This window comes from Engystomops pustulosus, chromosome 5 (genome assembly GCF_040894005.1).
Source record: "Engystomops pustulosus chromosome 5, aEngPut4.maternal, whole genome shotgun sequence".
NCBI lineage: Eukaryota > Metazoa > Chordata > Amphibia > Anura > Leptodactylidae > Engystomops > Engystomops pustulosus.
The window spans coordinates 3,961,107-3,979,767 of NC_092415.1; the positions used below are offsets into that span (position 1 = coordinate 3,961,107).

Sequence of the window (18,661 nt, forward strand, 5' to 3'; positions counted from 1 at the left end):
GGACTGCAGGTCACATCTACTACATGATCTGTACTCAGAGATATCACTGTGTTATCTGTGGTGTTACATGGGACTGCAGGACAGGTGTAATGATGTGTAGGGTAGTCTCCCTGTAGTAGGAGGCTGGTGGTTGTTACATAGGACTGCAGGACAGGTGTAATGATGTGTAGGGTAGTCTCCCTGTAGTAGGAGGCTGGTGGTTGTTACATGGGACTGCAGGGCAGGTGTAATGATGTGTAGGGTAGTCTCCCTGTAGTAGGAGGCTGGTGGTTGTTACATAGGACTGCAGGACAGGTGTAATGATGTGTAGGGTAGTCTCCCTGTAGTAGGAGGCTGGTGGCTGTTACATAGGACTGCAGGACAGGTGTAATGATGTGTAGGGTAGTCTCCCTGTAGTAGGAGGCTGGTGGTTGTTACATGGGACTGCAGGGCAGGTGTAATGATGTGTAGGGTAGTCTCCCTGTAGTAGGAGGCTGGTGGTTGTTACATGGGACTGCAGGGCAGGTGTAATGATGTGTAGGGTAGTCTCCCTGTAGTAGGAGGCTGGTGGTTGTTACATGGGACTGCAGGGCAGGTGTAATGATGTGTAGGGTAGTCTCCCTGTAGTAGGAGGCTGGTGGTTGTTACATGGGACTGCAGGGCAGGTGTAATGATGTGTAGGGTAGTCTCCCTGTAGTAGGAGGCTGGTGGTTGTTACATGGGACTGCAGGGCAGGTGTAATGATGTGTAGGGTAGTCTCCCTGTAGTAGGAGGCTGGTGGTTGTTACATGGGACTGCAGGACAGGTGTAATGATGTGTAGGGTAGTCTCCCTGTAGTAGGAGGCTGGTGGTTGTTACATGGGACTGCAGGACAGGTGTAATGATGTGTAGGGTAGTCTCCCTGTAGTAGGAGGCTGGTGGTTGTTACATGGGACTGCAGGGCAGGTGTAATGATGTGTAGGGTAGTCTCCCTGTAGTAGGAGGCTGGTGGTTGTTACATGGGACTGCAGGACAGGTGTAATGATGTGTAGGTGATTACTCCCTGTAGTAGGAGGCTGGTGGTTGTTACATGGGACTGCAGGGCAGGTGTAATGATGTGTAGGGTAGTCTCCCTGTAGTAGGAGGCTGGTGGTTGTTACATGGGACTGCAGGGCAGGTGTAATGATGTGTAGGGTAGTCTCCCTGTAGTAGGAGGCTGGTGGTTGTTACATGGGACTGCAGGGCAGGTGTAATGATGTGTAGGTGATTACTCCCTGTAGTAGGAGGCTGGTGGTTGTTACATGGGACTGCAGGGCAGGTGTAATGATGTGTAGGGTAGTCTCCCTGTAGTAGGAGGCTGGTGGTTGTTACATGGGACTGCAGGACAGGTGTAATGATGTGTAGGTGATTACTCCCTGTAGTAGGAGGCTGGTGGTTGTTACATGGGACTGCAGGACAGGTGTAATGATGTGTAGGGTAGTCTCCCTGTAGTAGGAGGCTGGTGGTTGTTACATAGGACTGCAGGGCAGGTGTAATGATGTGTAGGGTAGTCTCCCTGTAGTAGGAGGCTGGTGGTTGTTACATGGGACTGCAGGACAGGTGTAATGATGTGTAGGGTAGTCTCCCTGTAGTAGGAGGCTGGTGGTTGTTACATAGGACTGCAGGACAGGTGTAATGATGTGTAGGGTAGTCTCCCTGTAGTAGGAGGCTGGTGGTTTTTACATAGGACTGCAGGACAGGTGTAATGATGTGTAGGGTAGTCTCCCTGTAGTAGGAGGCTGGTGGCTGTTACATAGGACTGCAGGACAGGTGTAATGATGTGTAGGGTAGTCTCCCTGTAGTAGGAGGCTGGTGGTTGTTACATGGGACTGCAGGGCAGGTGTAATGATGTGTAGGGTAGTCTCCCTGTAGTAGGAGGCTGGTGGTTGTTACATGGGACTGCAGGGCAGGTGTAATGATGTGTAGGGTAGTCTCCCTGTAGTAGGAGGCTGGTGGTTGTTACATGGGACTGCAGGGCAGGTGTAATGATGTGTAGGGTAGTCTCCCTGTAGTAGGAGGCTGGTGGTTGTTACATAGGACTGCAGGGCAGGTGTAATGATGTGTAGGGTAGTCTCCCTGTAGTAGGAGGCTGGTGGTTGTTACATGGGACTACAGGGCAGGTGTAATGATGTGTAGGGTAGTCTCCCTGTAGTAGGAGGCTGGTGGTTGTTACATGGGACTGCAGGGCCGGTGTAATGATGTGTAGGGTAGTCTCCCTGTAGTAGGAGGCTGGTGGCTGTTACATGGGACTGCAGGGCAGGTGTAATGATGTGTAGGGTAGTCTCCCTGTAGTAGGAGGCTGGTGGTTGTTACATGGGACTGCAGGGCAGGTGTAATGATGTGTAGGGTAGTCTCCCTGTAGTAGGAGGCTGGTGGTTGTTACATGGGACTGCAGGACAGGTGTAATGATGTGTAGGGTAGTCTCCCTGTAGTAGGAGGCTGGTGGTTGTTACATGGGACTGCAGGGCAGGTGTAATGATGTGTAGGGTAGTCTCCCTGTAGTAGGAGGCTGGTGGTTGTTACATGGGACTGCAGGGCAGGTGTAATGATGTGTAGGGTAGTCTCCCTGTAGTAGGAGGCTGGTGGTTGTTACATGGGACTGCAGGGCCGGTGTAATGATGTGTAGGGTAGTCTCCCTGTAGTAGGAGGCTGGTGGTTGTTACATGGGACTGCAGGACAGGTGTAATGATGTGTAGGGTAGTCTCCCTGTAGTAGGAGGCTGGTGGTTGTTACATGGGACTGCAGGGCAGGTGTAATGATGTGTAGGGTAGTCTCCCTGTAGTAGGAGGCTGGTGGTTGTTACATGGGACTGCAGGACAGGTGTAATGATGTGTAGGGTAGTCTCCCTGTAGTAGGAGGCTGGTGGTTGTTACATAGGACTGCAGGACAGGTGTAATGATGTGTAGGTAATTACTCCCTGTAGTAGGAGGCTGGTGGTTGTTACATGGGACTGCAGGGCAGGTGTAATGATGTGTAGGGTAGTCTCCCTGTAGTAGGAGGCTGGTGGTTGTTACATGGGACTGCAGGGCAGGTGTAATGATGTGTAGGGTAGTCTCCCTGTAGTAGGAGGCTGGTGGTTGTTACATGGGACTGCAGGGCCGGTGTAATGATGTGTAGGGTAGTCTCCCTGTAGTAGGAGGCTGGTGGTTGTTACATGGGACTGCAGGGCCGGTGTAATGATGTGTAGGGTAGTCTCCCTGTAGTAGGAGGCTGGTGGTTGTTACATGGGACTGCAGGGCAGGTGTAATGATGTGTAGGGTAGTCTCCCTGTAGTAGGAGGCTGGTGGTTGTTACATGGGACTGCAGGGCAGGTGTAATGATGTGTAGGGTAGTCTCCCTGTAGTAGGAGGCTGGTGGTTGTTACATGGGACTGCAGGGCCGGTGTAATGATGTGTAGGGTAGTCTCCCTGTAGTAGGAGGCTGGTGGTTGTTACATGGGACTGCAGGGCCGGTGTAATGATGTGTAGGGTAGTCTCCCTGTAGTAGGAGGCTGGTGGTTGTTACATGGGACTGCAGGGCAGGTGTAATGATGTGTAGGGTAGTCTCCCTGTAGTAGGAGGCTGGTGGTTGTTACATGGGACTGCAGGGCAGGTGTAATGATGTGTAGGTGATTACTCCCTGTAGTAGGAGGCTGGTGGTTGTTACATGGGACTGCAGGGCAGGTGTAATGATGTGTAGGGTAGTCTCCCTGTAGTAGGAGGCTGGTGGTTGTTACATGGGACTGCAGGACAGGTGTAATGATGTGTAGGTGATTACTCCCTGTAGTAGGAGGCTGGTGGTTGTTACATGGGACTGCAGGGCAGGTGTAATGATGTGTAGGGTAGTCTCCCTGTAGTAGGAGGCTGGTGGTTGTTACATGGGACTGCAGGACAGGTGTAATGATGTGTAGGTGATTACTCCCTGTAGTAGGAGGCTGGTGGTTGTTACATGGGACTGCAGGACAGGTGTAATGATGTGTAGGGTAGTCTCCCTGTAGTAGGAGGCTGGTGGTTGTTACATAGGACTGCAGGGCAGGTGTAATGATGTGTAGGGTAGTCTCCCTGTAGTAGGAGGCTGGTGGTTGTTACATGGGACTGCAGGACAGGTGTAATGATGTGTAGGGTAGTCTCCCTGTAGTAGGAGGCTGGTGGTTGTTACATAGGACTGCAGGACAGGTTTAATGATGTGTAGGGTAGTCTCCCTGTAGTAGGAGGCTGGTGGTTTTTACATAGGACTGCAGGACAGGTGTAATGATGTGTAGGGTAGTCTCCCTGTAGTAGGAGGCTGGTGGCTGTTACATAGGACTGCAGGACAGGTGTAATGATGTGTAGGGTAGTCTCCCTGTAGTAGGAGGCTGGTGGTTGTTACATGGGACTGCAGGGCAGGTGTAATGATGTGTAGGGTAGTCTCCCTGTAGTTGGAGGCTGGTAGTTGTTACATGGGACTGCAGGGCAGGTGTAATGATGTGTAGGGTAGTCTCCCTGTAGTAGGAGGCTGGTGGTTGTTACATGGGACTGCAGGACAGGTGTAATGATGTGTAGGGTAGTCTCCCTGTAGTAGGAGGCTGGTGGTTGTTACATGGGACTGCAGGACAGGTGTAATGATGTGTAGTGTAGTCTCCCTGTAGTAGGAGGCTGGTGGTTGTTACATGGGACTGCAGGGCAGGTGTAATGATGTGTAGGGTAGTCTCCCTGTAGTAGGAGGCTGGTGGTTGTTACATGGGACTGCAGGACAGGTGTAATGATGTGTAGGGTAGTCTCCCTGTAGTAGGAGGCTGGTGGTTGTTACATGGGACTGCAGGACAGGTGTAATGATGTGTAGGGTAGTCTCCCTGTAGTAGGAGGCTGGTGGTTGTTACATGGGACTGCAGGGCAGGTGTAATGATGTGTAGGGTAGTCTCCCTGTAGTAGGAGGCTGGTGGTGTTACATGGGACTGCAGGGCAGGTGTAATGATGTGTAGGGTAGTCTCCCTGTAGTAGGAGGCTGGTGGTTGTTACATAGGACTGCAGGGCAGGTGTAATGATGTGTAGGGTAGTCTCCCTGTAGTAGGAGGCTGGTGGTTGTTACATAGGACTGCAGGACAGGTGTAATGATGTGTAGGGTAGTCTCCCTGTAGTAGGAGGCTGGTGGTTGTTACATGGGACTGCAGGGCAGGTGTAATGATGTGTAGGGTAGTCTCCCTGTAGTAGGAGGCTGGTGGTTGTTACATGGGACTGCAGGACAGGTGTAATGATGTGTAGGTGATTACTCCCTGTAGTAGGAGGCTGGTGGTTGTTACATGGGACTGCAGGGCAGGTGTAATGATGTGTAGGGTAGTCTCCCTGTAGTAGGAGGCTGGTGGTTGTTACATGGGACTGCAGGGCAGGTGTAATGATGTGTAGGGTAGTCTCCCTGTAGTAGGAGGCTGGTGGTTGTTACATGGGACTGCAGGGCAGGTGTAATGATGTGTAGGTGATTACTCCCTGTAGTAGGAGGCTGGTGGTTGTTACATGGGACTGCAGGGCAGGTGTAATGATGTGTAGGGTAGTCTCCCTGTAGTAGGAGGCTGGTGGTTGTTACATGGGACTGCAGGACAGGTGTAATGATGTGTAGGTGATTACTCCCTGTAGTAGGAGGCTGGTGGTTGTTACATGGGACTGCAGGACAGGTGTAATGATGTGTAGGGTAGTCTCCCTGTAGTAGGAGGCTGGTGGTTGTTACATAGGACTGCAGGGCAGGTGTAATGATGTGTAGGGTAGTCTCCCTGTAGTAGGAGGCTGGTGGTTGTTACATGGGACTGCAGGACAGGTGTAATGATGTGTAGGGTAGTCTCCCTGTAGTAGGAGGCTGGTGGTTGTTACATAGGACTGCAGGACAGGTGTAATGATGTGTAGGGTAGTCTCCCTGTAGTAGGAGGCTGGTGGTTTTTACATAGGACTGCAGGACAGGTGTAATGATGTGTAGGGTAGTCTCCCTGTAGTAGGAGGCTGGTGGCTGTTACATAGGACTGCAGGACAGGTGTAATGATGTGTAGGGTAGTCTCCCTGTAGTAGGAGGCTGGTGGCTGTTACATAGGACTGCAGGACAGGTGTAATGATGTGTAGGGTAGTCTCCCTGTAGTAGGAGGCTGGTGGTTGTTACATGGGACTGCAGGGCAGGTGTAATGATGTGTAGGGTAGTCTCCCTGTAGTAGGAGGCTGGTGGTTGTTACATGGGACTGCAGGGCAGGTGTAATGATGTGTAGGGTAGTCTCCCTGTAGTAGGAGGCTGGTGGTTGTTACATGGGACTGCAGGGCAGGTGTAATGATGTGTAGGGTAGTCTCCCTGTAGTAGGAGGCTGGTGGTTGTTACATGGGACTGCAGGGCAGGTGTAATGATGTGTAGGGTAGTCTCCCTGTAGTAGGAGGCTGGTGGTTGTTACATGGGACTGCAGGGCAGGTGTAATGATGTGTAGGGTAGTCTCCCTGTAGTAGGAGGCTGGTGGTTGTTACATGGGACTGCAGGGCAGGTGTAATGATGTGTAGGGTAGTCTCCCTGTAGTAGGAGGCTGGTGGTTGTTACATGGGACTGCAGGGCAGGTGTAATGATGTGTAGGGTAGTCTCCCTGTAGTAGGAGGCTGGTGGTTGTTACATGGGACTGCAGGACAGGTGTAATGATGTGTAGGGTAGTCTCCCTGTAGTAGGAGGCTGGTGGTTGTTACATGGGACTGCAGGACAGGTGTAATGATGTGTAGGGTAGTCTCCCTGTAGTAGGAGGCTGGTGGTTGTTACATGGGACTGCAGGGCAGGTGTAATGATGTGTAGGGTAGTCTCCCTGTAGTAGGAGGCTGGTGGTTGTTACATGGGACTGCAGGACAGGTGTAATGATGTGTAGGTGATTACTCCCTGTAGTAGGAGGCTGGTGGTTGTTACATGGGACTGCAGGGCAGGTGTAATGATGTGTAGGGTAGTCTCCCTGTAGTAGGAGGCTGGTGGTTGTTACATGGGACTGCAGGGCAGGTGTAATGATGTGTAGGGTAGTCTCCCTGTAGTAGGAGGCTGGTGGTTGTTACATGGGACTGCAGGGCAGGTGTAATGATGTGTAGGTGATTACTCCCTGTAGTAGGAGGCTGGTGGTTGTTACATGGGACTGCAGGGCAGGTGTAATGATGTGTAGGGTAGTCTCCCTGTAGTAGGAGGCTGGTGGTTGTTACATGGGACTGCAGGACAGGTGTAATGATGTGTAGGTGATTACTCCCTGTAGTAGGAGGCTGGTGGTTGTTACATGGGACTGCAGGACAGGTGTAATGATGTGTAGGGTAGTCTCCCTGTAGTAGGAGGCTGGTGGTTGTTACATAGGACTGCAGGGCAGGTGTAATGATGTGTAGGGTAGTCTCCCTGTAGTAGGAGGCTGGTGGTTGTTACATGGGACTGCAGGACAGGTGTAATGATGTGTAGGGTAGTCTCCCTGTAGTAGGAGGCTGGTGGTTGTTACATAGGACTGCAGGACAGGTGTAATGATGTGTAGGGTAGTCTCCCTGTAGTAGGAGGCTGGTGGTTTTTACATAGGACTGCAGGACAGGTGTAATGATGTGTAGGGTAGTCTCCCTGTAGTAGGAGGCTGGTGGCTGTTACATAGGACTGCAGGACAGGTGTAATGATGTGTAGGGTAGTCTCCCTGTAGTAGGAGGCTGGTGGTTGTTACATGGGACTGCAGGGCAGGTGTAATGATGTGTAGGGTAGTCTCCCTGTAGTAGGAGGCTGGTGGTTGTTACATGGGACTGCAGGGCAGGTGTAATGATGTGTAGGGTAGTCTCCCTGTAGTAGGAGGCTGGTGGTTGTTACATGGGACTGCAGGGCAGGTGTAATGATGTGTAGGGTAGTCTCCCTGTAGTAGGAGGCTGGTGGTTGTTACATAGGACTGCAGGGCAGGTGTAATGATGTGTAGGGTAGTCTCCCTGTAGTAGGAGGCTGGTGGTTGTTACATGGGACTACAGGGCAGGTGTAATGATGTGTAGGGTAGTCTCCCTGTAGTAGGAGGCTGGTGGTTGTTACATGGGACTGCAGGGCCGGTGTAATGATGTGTAGGGTAGTCTCCCTGTAGTAGGAGGCTGGTGGTTGTTACATGGGACTGCAGGGCAGGTGTAATGATGTGTAGGGTAGTCTCCCTGTAGTAGGAGGCTGGTGGTTGTTACATGGGACTGCAGGGCAGGTGTAATGATGTGTAGGGTAGTCTCCCTGTAGTAGGAGGCTGGTGGTTGTTACATGGGACTGCAGGACAGGTGTAATGATGTGTAGGGTAGTCTCCCTGTAGTAGGAGGCTGGTGGTTGTTACATGGGACTGCAGGGCAGGTGTAATGATGTGTAGGGTAGTCTCCCTGTAGTAGGAGGCTGGTGGTTGTTACATGGGACTGCAGGGCAGGTGTAATGATGTGTAGGGTAGTCTCCCTGTAGTAGGAGGCTGGTGGTTGTTACATGGGACTGCAGGGCCGGTGTAATGATGTGTAGGGTAGTCTCCCTGTAGTAGGAGGCTGGTGGTTGTTACATGGGACTGCAGGACAGGTGTAATGATGTGTAGGGTAGTCTCCCTGTAGTAGGAGGCTGGTGGTTGTTACATGGGACTGCAGGGCAGGTGTAATGATGTGTAGGGTAGTCTCCCTGTAGTAGGAGGCTGGTGGTTGTTACATGGGACTGCAGGACAGGTGTAATGATGTGTAGGGTAGTCTCCCTGTAGTAGGAGGCTGGTGGTTGTTACATAGGACTGCAGGACAGGTGTAATGATGTGTAGGTAATTACTCCCTGTAGTAGGAGGCTGGTGGTTGTTACATGGGACTGCAGGGCAGGTGTAATGATGTGTAGGGTAGTCTCCCTGTAGTAGGAGGCTGGTGGTTGTTACATGGGACTGCAGGGCAGGTGTAATGATGTGTAGGGTAGTCTCCCTGTAGTAGGAGGCTGGTGGTTGTTACATGGGACTGCAGGGCCGGTGTAATGATGTGTAGGGTAGTCTCCCTGTAGTAGGAGGCTGGTGGTTGTTACATGGGACTGCAGGGCAGGTGTAATGATGTGTAGGTGATTACTCCCTGTAGTAGGAGGCTGGTGGTTGTTACATGGGACTGCAGGGCAGGTGTAATGATGTGTAGGGTAGTCTCCCTGTAGTAGGAGGCTGGTGGTTGTTACATGGGACTGCAGGACAGGTGTAATGATGTGTAGGTGATTACTCCCTGTAGTAGGAGGCTGGTGGTTGTTACATGGGACTGCAGGGCAGGTGTAATGATGTGTAGGGTAGTCTCCCTGTAGTAGGAGGCTGGTGGTTGTTACATGGGACTGCAGGACAGGTGTAATGATGTGTAGGTGATTACTCCCTGTAGTAGGAGGCTGGTGGTTGTTACATGGGACTGCAGGACAGGTGTAATGATGTGTAGGGTAGTCTCCCTGTAGTAGGAGGCTGGTGGTTGTTACATAGGACTGCAGGGCAGGTGTAATGATGTGTAGGGTAGTCTCCCTGTAGTAGGAGGCTGGTGGTTGTTACATGGGACTGCAGGACAGGTGTAATGATGTGTAGGGTAGTCTCCCTGTAGTAGGAGGCTGGTGGTTGTTACATAGGACTGCAGGACAGGTTTAATGATGTGTAGGGTAGTCTCCCTGTAGTAGGAGGCTGGTGGTTTTTACATAGGACTGCAGGACAGGTGTAATGATGTGTAGGGTAGTCTCCCTGTAGTAGGAGGCTGGTGGCTGTTACATAGGACTGCAGGACAGGTGTAATGATGTGTAGGGTAGTCTCCCTGTAGTAGGAGGCTGGTGGTTGTTACATGGGACTGCAGGGCAGGTGTAATGATGTGTAGGGTAGTCTCCCTGTAGTAGGAGGCTGGTGGTTGTTACATGGGACTGCAGGGCAGGTGTAATGATGTGTAGGGTAGTCTCCCTGTAGTAGGAGGCTGGTGGTTGTTACATGGGACTGCAGGACAGGTGTAATGATGTGTAGGGTAGTCTCCCTGTAGTAGGAGGCTGGTGGTTGTTACATGGGACTGCAGGACAGGTGTAATGATGTGTAGGGTAGTCTCCCTGTAGTAGGAGGCTGGTGGTTGTTACATGGGACTGCAGGGCAGGTGTAATGATGTGTAGGGTAGTCTCCCTGTAGTAGGAGGCTGGTGGTTGTTACATGGGACTGCAGGACAGGTGTAATGATGTGTAGGGTAGTCTCCCTGTAGTAGGAGGCTGGTGGTTGTTACATGGGACTGCAGGACAGGTGTAATGATGTGTAGGGTAGTCTCCCTGTAGTAGGAGGCTGGTGGTTGTTACATGGGACTGCAGGACAGGTGTAATGATGTGTAGGGTAGTCTCCCTGTAGTAGGAGGCTGGTGGTTGTTACATAGGACTGCAGGACAGGTGTAATGATGTGTAGGGTAGTCTCCCTGTAGTAGGAGGCTGGTGGTTGTTACATGGGACTGCAGGACAGGTGTAATGATGTGTAGGGTAGTCTCCCTGTAGTAGGAGGCTGGTGGTTGTTACATGGGACTGCAGGGCAGGTGTAATGATGTGTAGGTGATTACTCCCTGTAGTAGGAGGCTGGTGGTTGTTACATGGGACTGCAGGGCAGGTGTAATGATGTGTAGGGTAGTCTCCCTGTAGTAGGAGGCTGGTGGTTGTTACATGGGACTGCAGGACAGGTGTAATGATGTGTAGGTGATTACTCCCTGTAGTAGGAGGCTGGTGGTTGTTACATGGGACTGCAGGGCAGGTGTAATGATGTGTAGGTGATTACTCCCTGTAGTAGGAGGCTGGTGGTTGTTACATGGGACTGCAGGGCAGGTGTAATGATGTGTAGGTGATTACTCCCTGTAGTAGGAGGCTGGTGGTTGTTACATGGGACTGCAGGACAGGTGTAATGATGTGTAGGGTAGTCTCCCTGTAGTAGGAGGCTGGTGGTTGTTACATGGGACTGCAGGACAGGTGTAATGATGTGTAGGGTAGTCTCCCTGTAGCAGGAGGCTGGTGGTTGTTACATAGGACTGCAGGGCAGGTGTAATGATGTGTAGGGTAGTCTCCCGGTAGCAGGAGGCTGGTGGTTGTTACATGGGACTGCAGGGCAGGTGTAATGATGTGTAGGGTAGTCTCCCTGTAGTAGGAGGCTGGTGGTTGTTACATGGGACTGCAGGGCAGGTGTAATGATGTGTAGGTGATTACTCCCTGTAGTAGGAGGCTGGTGGTTGTTACATGGGACTGCAGGACAGGTGTAATGATGTGTAGGTGATTACTCCCTGTAGTAGGAGGCTGGTGGTTGTTACATGGGACTGCAGGACATGTGTAATGATGTGTAGGTGATTACTCCCTGTAGTAGGAGGCTGGTGGTTGTTACATGGGACTGCAGGACAGCTGTAATGATGTGTAGGTGATTACTCCCTGTAGTAGGAGGCTGGTGGTTGTTACATGGGACTGCAGGGCAGGTGTAATGATGTGTAGGTGATTACTCCCTGTAGTAGGAGGCTGGTGGCTGTTACATAGGACTGCAGGACAGGTGTAATGATGTGTAGGGTAGTCTCCCGGTAGTAGGAGGCTGGTGGCTGTTACATGGGACTGCAGGGCAGGTGTAATGATGTGTAGGTGATTACTCCCTGTAGTAGGAGGCTGGTGGCTGTTACATAGGACTGCAGGGCAGGTGTAATGATGTGTAGGGTAGTCTCTGTGGGTGATTACTCCCTGTAGTAGGAGGCTGGTGGTTGTTACATGGGACTGCAGGACAGGTGTAATGATGTGTAGGGTAGTCTCCCTGTAGTAGGAGGCTGGTGGCTGTTACATAGGACTGCAGGGCAGGTGTAATGATGTGTAGGTGATTACTCCCTGTAGTAGGAGGCTGGTGGCTGTTACATAGGACTGCAGGGCAGGTGTAATGATGTGTAGGGTAGTCTCCCTGTAGTAGGAGGCTGGTGGTTGTTACATGGGACTGCAGGGCCGGTGTAATGATGTGTAGGGTAGTCTCCCTGTAGTAGGAGGCTGGTGGTTGTTACATGGGACTGCAGGGCAGGTGTAATGATGTGTAGGGTAGTCTCCCTGTAGTAGGAGGCTGGTGGTTGTTACATGGGACTGCAGGACAGGTGTAATGATGTGTAGGGTAGTCTCCCTGTAGTAGGAGGCTGGTGGCTGTTACATAGGACTGCAGGGCAGGTGTAATGATGTGTAGGTGATTACTCCCTGTAGTAGGAGGCTGGTGGCTGTTACATAGGACTGCAGGGCAGGTGTAATGATGTGTAGGGTAGTCTCTGTGGGTGATTACTCCCTGTAGTAGGAGGCTGGTGGTTGTTACATGGGACTGCAGGACAGGTGTAATGATGTGTAGGGTAGTCTCCCTGTAGTAGGAGGCTGGTGGCTGTTACATAGGACTGCAGGGCAGGTGTAATGATGTGTAGGTGATTACTCCCTGTAGTAGGAGGCTGGTGGCTGTGTGTAGTAATGGATGGACTCTCTGTAATACTCGGATCCTGTGCAGTGGAGACGTCTCCTCCTGGTGCAGAGGTTTGGTCTTCTGCATAATGCAGATCAGTGAGTAGTGCCCGCCTGTGGAGTAGTGGCGCCCCCTATATGTGATGATGAGTAGCTCGCAGTTATGGAGAGACGTGCAGATGATTGTACAGTCACCGGGGTTTTTGAATTGTTATAGTAATTTTTTGTTTTTGTCTTGTAGGGACTGAAGAAACCAAACATGGAGGAGATCAAGCATGCCCGCAACGCGGTGTTCAGCCCCTCCATGTTCAGCAGCTCCTTACAGGAGATCATGAATATGCAGAAAGAGAAATACCCCGACCGGCAGCTGCCCTGGGTCCAGACCCGGCTCTCCGAGGAGGTGCTGGCCCTCAATGGCGACCAAACTGAGGGCATTTTCAGGTACCTGCTGGGGGTTCCTGTGATATGTGAACATGTAGGACCCCAAAGGTCACATTATATAGGGGGCTATATGCTGCCTGACCGCACCGCACATCAGCAATAGCCCCATGTGGTGAGGTTGGAGCGGGTGGTTTTAGTGGTGGGGCGTCTATGCGGACCCTTTGTTTTTAGAGTACTTGAAGGAAATCTCCCATCACAATCCATCCTGATACACCAGGGACATTACTCCTAGATCCAGGACCAGGAATGTGGGAATCTTCTTATATTTGCAACCCATGGCCTCCTTCCTTCTATGATCAACTTTTAAAATTATGCTAATGAGTATTAAGGGCTCCTGGAGGTGTTACCAGAGCTCCTGCTCCATCAGCATTTCCTTGCACTGTGTAACAGCCTGTGAAGCTGCAGCAGGTACCAGACCTCAGGCTCATTAGCATCATTTTAAAAGTAGATTTTAGGAAGGTGGCCATGGAAGCAGATTGCGGCAGTCCCGGTGCCTGTAGCTATGGGTCTATCAGGATGGATGTGCTGGCTGCCGCGTGCTGAGCTGTGACGCACTGCTTTTATCTGCTTCCGTGTTTCAGGGTTCCTGGAGACATAGATGAAGTAAATGCCCTGAAGCTGCAGGTAGATCAGTGGAAGATTCCTACCGGCCTGGAGGACCCCCATGTACCAGGTGAGTCACTGACCCCATGTACCAGGTGAGTCACTGACCCCATGTACCAGGTGAGTCACTGGCCCCATGTACCAGGTGAGTCACTGGCCCCATGTACCAGGTGAGTCACTGGCCCCATGTACCAGGTGAGTCACTGGCCCCATGTACCAGGTGAGTCACTGACCCCATGTACCAGGTGAGTCACTGACCCCATGTACCAGGTGAGTCACTGGCCCCATGTACCAGGTGAGTCACTGGCCCCATGTACCAGGTGAGTCACTGGCCCCATGTACCAGGTGAGTCACTGACCCCATGTACCAGGTGAGTCACTGACCCCATGTACCAGGTGAGTCACTGGCCCCATGTACCAGGTGAGTCACTGGCCCCATGTACCAGGTGAGTCACTGGCCCCATGTACCAGGTGAGTCACTGACCCCATGTACCAGGTGAGTCACTGACCCCATGTACCAGGTGAGTCACTGGCCCCATGTACCAGGTGAGTCACTGACCCCATGTACCAGGTGAGTCACTGACCCCATGTACCAGGTGAGTCACTGACCCCATGTACCAGGTGAGTCACTGACCCCATGTACCAGGTGAGTCACTGGCCCCATGTACCAGGTGAGTCACTGACCCCATGTACCAGGTGAGTCACTGACCCCATGTACCAGGTGAGTCACTGGCCCCATGTACCAGGTGAGTCACTGACCCCATGTACCAGGTGAGTCTCTGGCCCCATGTACCAGGTGAGTCACTGACCCCATGTACCAGGTGAGTCACCTGCCCCATGTACCAGGTGAGTCACCTGCCCCATGTACCAGGTGAGTCTCTGGCCCCATGTACCAGGTGAGTCACTGACCCCATGTACCAGGTGAGTCACTGACCCCATGTACCAGGTGAGTCTCTGGCCCCATGTACCAGGTGAGTCACTGACCCCATGTACCAGGTGAGTCTCTGGCCCCATGTACCAGGTGAGTCACTGACCCCATGTACCAGGTGAGTCACCTGCCCCATGTACCAGGTGAGTCTCTGGCCCCATGTACCAGGTGAGTCACTGACCCCATGTACCAGGTGAGTCACTGACCCCATGTACCAGGTGAGTCACTGACCCCATGTACCAGGTGAGTCACCTGCCCCATGTACCAGGTGAGTCTCTGGCCCCATGTACCAGGTGAGTCACTGACCCCATGTACCAGGTGAGTCACTGACCCCATGTACCAGGTGAGTCACTGACCCCATGTACCAGGTGAGTCACCTGCCCCATGTACCAGGTGAGTCACTGACCCCACGTACCAGGTGAGTCTCTGGCCCCATGTACCAGGTGAGTCACTGACCCCATGTACCAGGTGAGTCACTGACCCCATGTACCAGGTGAGTCACTGACCCCATGTACCAGGTGAGTCACTGACCCCATGTACCAGGTGAGTCACTGACCCCATGTACCAGGTGAGTCACTGACCCCATGTACCAGGTGACTCACTGACCCCATGTACCAGGTGAGTCACTGACCCCATGTACCAGGTGAGTCACTGACCCCATGTACCAGGTGAGTCACTGACCCCATGTACCAGGTGAGTCACTGGCCCCATGTACCAGGTGAGTCACTGACCCCATGTACCAGGTGAGTCACTGACCCCATGTACCAGGTGAGTCACTGGCCCCATGTACCAGGTGAGTCACTGACCCCATGTACCAGGTGAGTCTCTGGCCCCATGTACCAGGTGAGTCACTGACCCCATGTACCAGGTGAGTCACCTGCCCCATGTACCAGGTGAGTCACCTGCCCCATGTACCAGGTGAGTCTCTGGCCCCATGTACCAGGTGAGTCACTGACCCCATGTACCAGGTGAGTCACTGACCCCATGTACCAGGTGAGTCTCTGGCCCCATGTACCAGGTGAGTCACTGACCCCATGTACCAGGTGAGTCTCTGGCCCCATGTACCAGGTGAGTCACTGACCCCATGTACCAGGTGAGTCACCTGCCCCATGTACCAGGTGAGTCTCTGGCCCCATGTACCAGGTGAGTCACTGACCCCATGTACCAGGTGAGTCACTGACCCCATGTACCAGGTGAGTCACTGACCCCATGTACCAGGTGAGTCACCTGCCCCATGTACCAGGTGAGTCTCTGGCCCCATGTACCAGGTGAGTCACTGACCCCATGTACCAGGTGAGTCACTGACCCCATGTACCAGGTGAGTCACTGACCCCATGTACCAGGTGAGTCACCTGCCCCATGTACCAGGTGAGTCACTGACCCCACGTACCAGGTGAGTCTCTGGCCCCATGTACCAGGTGAGTCACTGACCCCATGTACCAGGTGAGTCACTGACCCCATGTACCAGGTGAGTCACTGACCCCATGTACCAGGTGAGTCACTGACCCCATGTACCAGGTGAGTCACTGACCCCATGTACCAGGTGAGTCACTGACCCCATGTACCAGGTGACTCACTGACCCCATGTACCAGGTGAGTCACTGACCCCATGTACCAGGTGAGTCACTGACCCCATGTACCAGGTGAGTCACTGACCCCATGTACCATAATATCCTATACAGGTAGAAAACCTTTACAGAGGGCGAGCCTCTCCTCCTGACCAAACGGGACGCAAAGATTCCCCTGCACATAGCCTTATACTGGCCATACATTATTGGGGGCAGAGGGCACATTACTGGGGGGCAAAGGGCACATTACTGGGGGGGGCAGAGTGCACATTACTGGGGGGGGGCAGAGTTCACATTACTGGGGGGGGGCAGAGTGCACATTACTGGGGGGGGCAGAGTTCACATTACTGGGGGGGCAGAGTGCACATTACTGGGGGGGGGCAGAGTGCACATTACTGGGGGGGCAGAGTGCACATTACTGGGGGGGGCAGAGTGCACATTACTGGGGGGGGGGCAGAGTTCACATTACTGGGGGGGGGCAGAGTGCACATTACTGGGGGGGGCAGAGTTCACATTACTGGGGGGGGCAGAGTGCACATTACTGGGGGGGCAGAGTGCACATTACTGGGGGGGCAGAGTGCACATTACTGGGGGGGCAGAGTGCACATTACTGGGGGAGGCAGAGTGCACATTACTGGGGGGGCGGAGGGCACATTACTGGGGGGCAGAGGGCACATTACTGGGGGGCAGAGGGCACATTACTGGGGGGCAGAGTGCACATTAATCGGGGGGTAGAGTGCACACTACTGGGGGGAAGAGTGTACATTACTGGGGGGGGCAGAATGCACACTACTGGGGGGAAGAGTGTACATTGGTGGGGGCAGAGGGCACATTACTGGGGGGGGGGGCAGAGGGCACATTACCGGGGGGCAGAGTGCACATTAATCGGGGGGTAGAGTGCACATTAATGGGGGGGGTAGAGGGCACATTAATGGGGGGGCACAATACTGGGGGGGGCAGAGGGCACATTACTGGGGGGGCAGAGGGCACATTACTGGGGGCAGAGTGCACATTACTGGGGGGGGAGGGGCAGAGTGCACATTACCCTTTCCCTGGCGGCTCTGATTGGTCAGAAGCCCGCTCATTGATGTGATGGATGCAGATGATATCGGGAGGGTGCGGGTCTGCTCTGTTATTGGAGCAGATCAGCTGGAAGGTCCATGTGCCCCTCCCTGTAGTGTTGGGGGGGGGCTGCTCGTCCTGGACCCTCTGTGATGCTCCTCCTGTGTTCTCTGTGACATTGTGCGCTGCAATATATTGCTGCTGTCTGGGTCCCCGGTGCAGCACCTTGTTACCATGGCAACTAGAGAAAGGAGGGCCTCCGCTAAATGCGGAGATCCTGCGTCACCTCTTTACACTGCACATGAGGGCGCGTGGCAGGAGGGGACCACAAAAGACGGACACACAGAGTCCAGCTCTGGTCACAGGGGTCACACGGTACTGATCCAGTGACCTCCTCAGAACTGGACTCTCTGCATGTCCGGCTCTCATCCAGTGTATGTTCTCCCTTTGTGTCTGGATGTGTGGACCTCCAGAACCTCAATGGTTCAGTCTCATTTGTTTCTCTACAAAAATAGTTCTGCAGTTTTATTACACTTTGTTTCAGACATTTGTTAAGACCTCTGCTTGCTATCACTGAATGGAATACTCTTGTTTGCATCCTGCTCCTGCGTGTTACTTCTCACAGCTGAGAGTTTGTTACAATGACATGACCACCCCGGTCATTACCTTCCTGGTGTCACTAATGTTTCGTGTCTTCTCAGCGTCGTTACTGAAGCTGTGGTACCGGGAGCTGGAGGAGCCGCTGATCCCCCATGAATTCTATGAGCAGTGCATCACCCACTACGAGAACCCAGAGGCGGCCATAGAAGTGGTGCATTCACTCCCCAAACTGAACAAGATGGTGCTGTGCTACCTCATCCGCTTCCTACAGGTGACGCCTTGTATTCCCCATGTACAGTGTAGTGGAGAAGGATGTATGCAGGGGGCCCCCGGGCGGAGCTCTGTCCATACAGGGGGAGTGTTTGCTGTATATTGCAGCTACTCTCCGCCGTCAGTCCAGGTATAAGGTGCCGGACACCCATACTGATGATTGAGGAATCACCCTGTGATCACTTGTTCATCTGACAATACAGATATCATGTACCTCATGCTGCGCATGCGCAGTGCAGGGCCCGGCCTGTGATCGTGCAGCCCTGGGGCACTCGCCGGACCCCCGGGCTGCAATCAGAGGTCGGTCCCTGAAGCAGGACGTAATAGTACGACACAGGTTAACAAATGTCTGCGATGGGAAGGGGTTAACAATGTCTTTGCAGCATTGTGAATTATCTCAGCAGTTTATAATAGTTTGCTGTACATCACGTGGCTCTGTGGCTGCAGCGTGTGGCGAGTCCTGGGGTGGGCGAGGGTCTCCTGTGTCTCCTCATGCATTCTTCCTCCACACCATCCCCCTCCCTCCCCTGGTGGCTGCACCAGTGATGGGTCGCTGGTGAACAATGGGAGCCGGCTGCCCTTATTGATATCATAGCTCACTTAACCCCGCCCCTAATCCGCTCACCAGCTCCCTCCCCCCTCCCCTTAACACGATAAACTTGGGTTAAAAGTGAAGTGGTGTGGGGTGACTGGCCTGGGGCTCCCTATTATATATTTATATATCAGTGAGCGGAGCATTATGAGCCAGCTCACTATGAAGAGCCGGACTTCTCATCACTATCCTGCTCAATGCACATGTCTGGAAGTAGGGAGGGGGA

The 18,661-nt window shown here is 52.9% G+C and overlaps 1 protein-coding gene across 50 annotated transcripts in view; it reads left to right on the forward strand.

The window, feature by feature from the left end:
• The window catches only part of ARHGAP39 (Rho GTPase activating protein 39), a 169,819-nt gene that overhangs the window by 137,957 nt on the left and 13,201 nt on the right, over positions 1-18,661 (forward strand). For all 50 annotated transcript variants that reach the window (XR_011855609.1, XR_011855620.1, XR_011855617.1 and 47 more), the window contains 3 exons: positions 12,614-12,813; positions 13,395-13,486; positions 17,675-17,844. Coding sequence is in view for 2 of the 50 variants with exons in the window: in XM_072151036.1 (XP_072007137.1) it covers positions 12,614-12,813; positions 13,395-13,486; positions 17,675-17,844 (462 nt within the window). In the remaining 48 variants the exon portion in view is untranslated. The remainder of the gene's footprint in view (positions 1-12,613; positions 12,814-13,394; positions 13,487-17,674; positions 17,845-18,661) is intronic.